Source organism: Elephantulus edwardii, unplaced genomic scaffold (assembly GCF_000299155.1).
Source record: "Elephantulus edwardii isolate Elephantulus edwardi_28Jun2011 unplaced genomic scaffold, EleEdw1.0 scaffold00086, whole genome shotgun sequence".
Classification (NCBI taxonomy): domain Eukaryota; kingdom Metazoa; phylum Chordata; class Mammalia; order Macroscelidea; family Macroscelididae; genus Elephantulus; species Elephantulus edwardii.
In genome coordinates, this window is record NW_006399836.1 from 2,911,030 (window position 1) to 2,912,815 (window position 1,786).

At 42.5% G+C, this 1,786-nt stretch overlaps 1 protein-coding gene across 1 annotated transcript in view; it reads right to left on the reverse strand.

The window, feature by feature from the left end:
• Nucleotides 1–1,786, reverse strand: part of MEI1 (meiosis inhibitor 1) — a 163,117-nt gene that overhangs the window by 79,865 nt on the left and 81,466 nt on the right. The window contains exon 17 of the mRNA XM_006890181.1: nucleotides 901–1,069. Within this exon, the coding sequence (XP_006890243.1) occupies nucleotides 901–1,069 (169 nt within the window). The remainder of the gene's footprint in view (nucleotides 1–900; nucleotides 1,070–1,786) is intronic.

A 1,786-nucleotide genomic window follows, 5' to 3' on the forward strand; every position in this document is an offset into this window, starting at 1 on the left:
GATGGATCGATTCAATAACTGAGTCATGGGGGTAGGTGTGTCAGAGACAGTAAGGTTAGCACAGGATAGAGCAGGGTTTAGGGCTCTTGTACATAGGGTTATTATGAGTAGCAAGCTATTTGATGGCATATAATAACAATGACAACTAGGGAAGTTATGTCAGCGAATTAAGTTCTTAGAATATGAAACAGACATACTTAATTTACAAAAGAAATCTGAAATATTTAAGATTAAGAAAGGGATCAAGTATGAAAAAACATCATAATGTAATTATTATATTTATAAGCAGAATAGTTCAGAAACCAAATTTAAAAGTATAAGAAAAATAGTCCTTTAGGTTTACAATTTTAATAGATTGCATTTTTTCCAAAAAGCCACTGTGGCTGAATCAATTCTGGCTCCCAGTGACTCTACAGGACAGAGCCCAGACAGAGAATCTTAAGACTGTCACCTCACAGGATCAGATTGCCACATCTTTCTACTGCAGAGCTGTTTGTGGGCTTAAACCCGGAACCTTTTGCTTAACTGCTAAGCACTTAACCATTGTGCCACCAGGGCTCCTTGTAAATTGTATAGTAACTCTTTAAAGTAAACCATGGGCAATCTCTACCTCCCAGGATATTAAATAATGTGCTCCGATGCCATGCCTTTAGAGTGTTGCCCTGTTAACCAAAAGGATATCAAAGAGCTTTCACTAGCACTCTGGGCTTCTCTCAGCACTGAGTCTACATACCATCTCACTTCCCTTTCAAGATATGAAATGAACCCCCAGTGGACACAGCTCATTAGCCACATACCTCTGTGTCCCCAGAGGACACATCCGCACATATCTGTTGAACTGAACCATACTGCAGACACAGGTCTAATACCCCTCTCGCCCTGCCAGCTCTGAGCACTGACCTGTCCTCGTGGATGTAGGCCAGGTAGAAGAGGAGTAGGATGCAGTACTGTTTCTCACGAGCAGCTCTCTCCACATACTGGCGTTCAGACAGGAGGACAAGGTTTTCAGGGCCCCTGCTGCTTATCTGGGGCAGCCCACGCTGCAGAAGATCAGACACTGCAGAGAGTTCTGGAGAGGAACAAGTAGGAAAAGCCAGCGGTGTGACAGGCAGTATTCACGTAGGGCATGGAGGCTCCATGCAGGATAGGAGGAAGTCAGAGCCTTCTTTCTGCAGTTTTTACTCCATCAGAATATAGTTAACACATGAAAGGATACAGAATTGACTAAAAAAAAAAACAAACAAACATTCAACTCATTCATTTAACAAACTTACAGTATCTAGGTCAGTTTGTGAGACCCTGGTCCGACCTCAGGAGTTGGCGGCTCGCAGGAAGTCAGACAACTGCTGTACCTGGGATAAACACTACACTGAAAGTAAGAAGAGGGGTGACTCCCTAACTGAGGTGGGGAGGACAAACCTTGAGTGAGCTGGAAATAGAGATGGAAGGAAAGAGAATCCTTGAGGAATGGGATACAGGATCCAAAGGTATCCAGTGAAGGGATGAAGAGCGTCAAGAGTTGACAAACTGTGATGTCAGTTTAGCCAAACTGTGAAAGGCCATGAATGCTATTAAAGAGAATTTGGACTTTATATTGAAGAGCAGAAATTCCAAAATGTTTTTTTAAATGAAACTTGTTTCATGAAGAAAACCAAAACCACTGCCACTGAATTCAATCTAACTCATATAGCAAGGCAGAACTGCCCCATAGGGTTTCCGAGACTACACATCTTGACAGAAGCAGACTGTTAAACCTTTCTCCTATAGATGAACTGGCATGGGAATT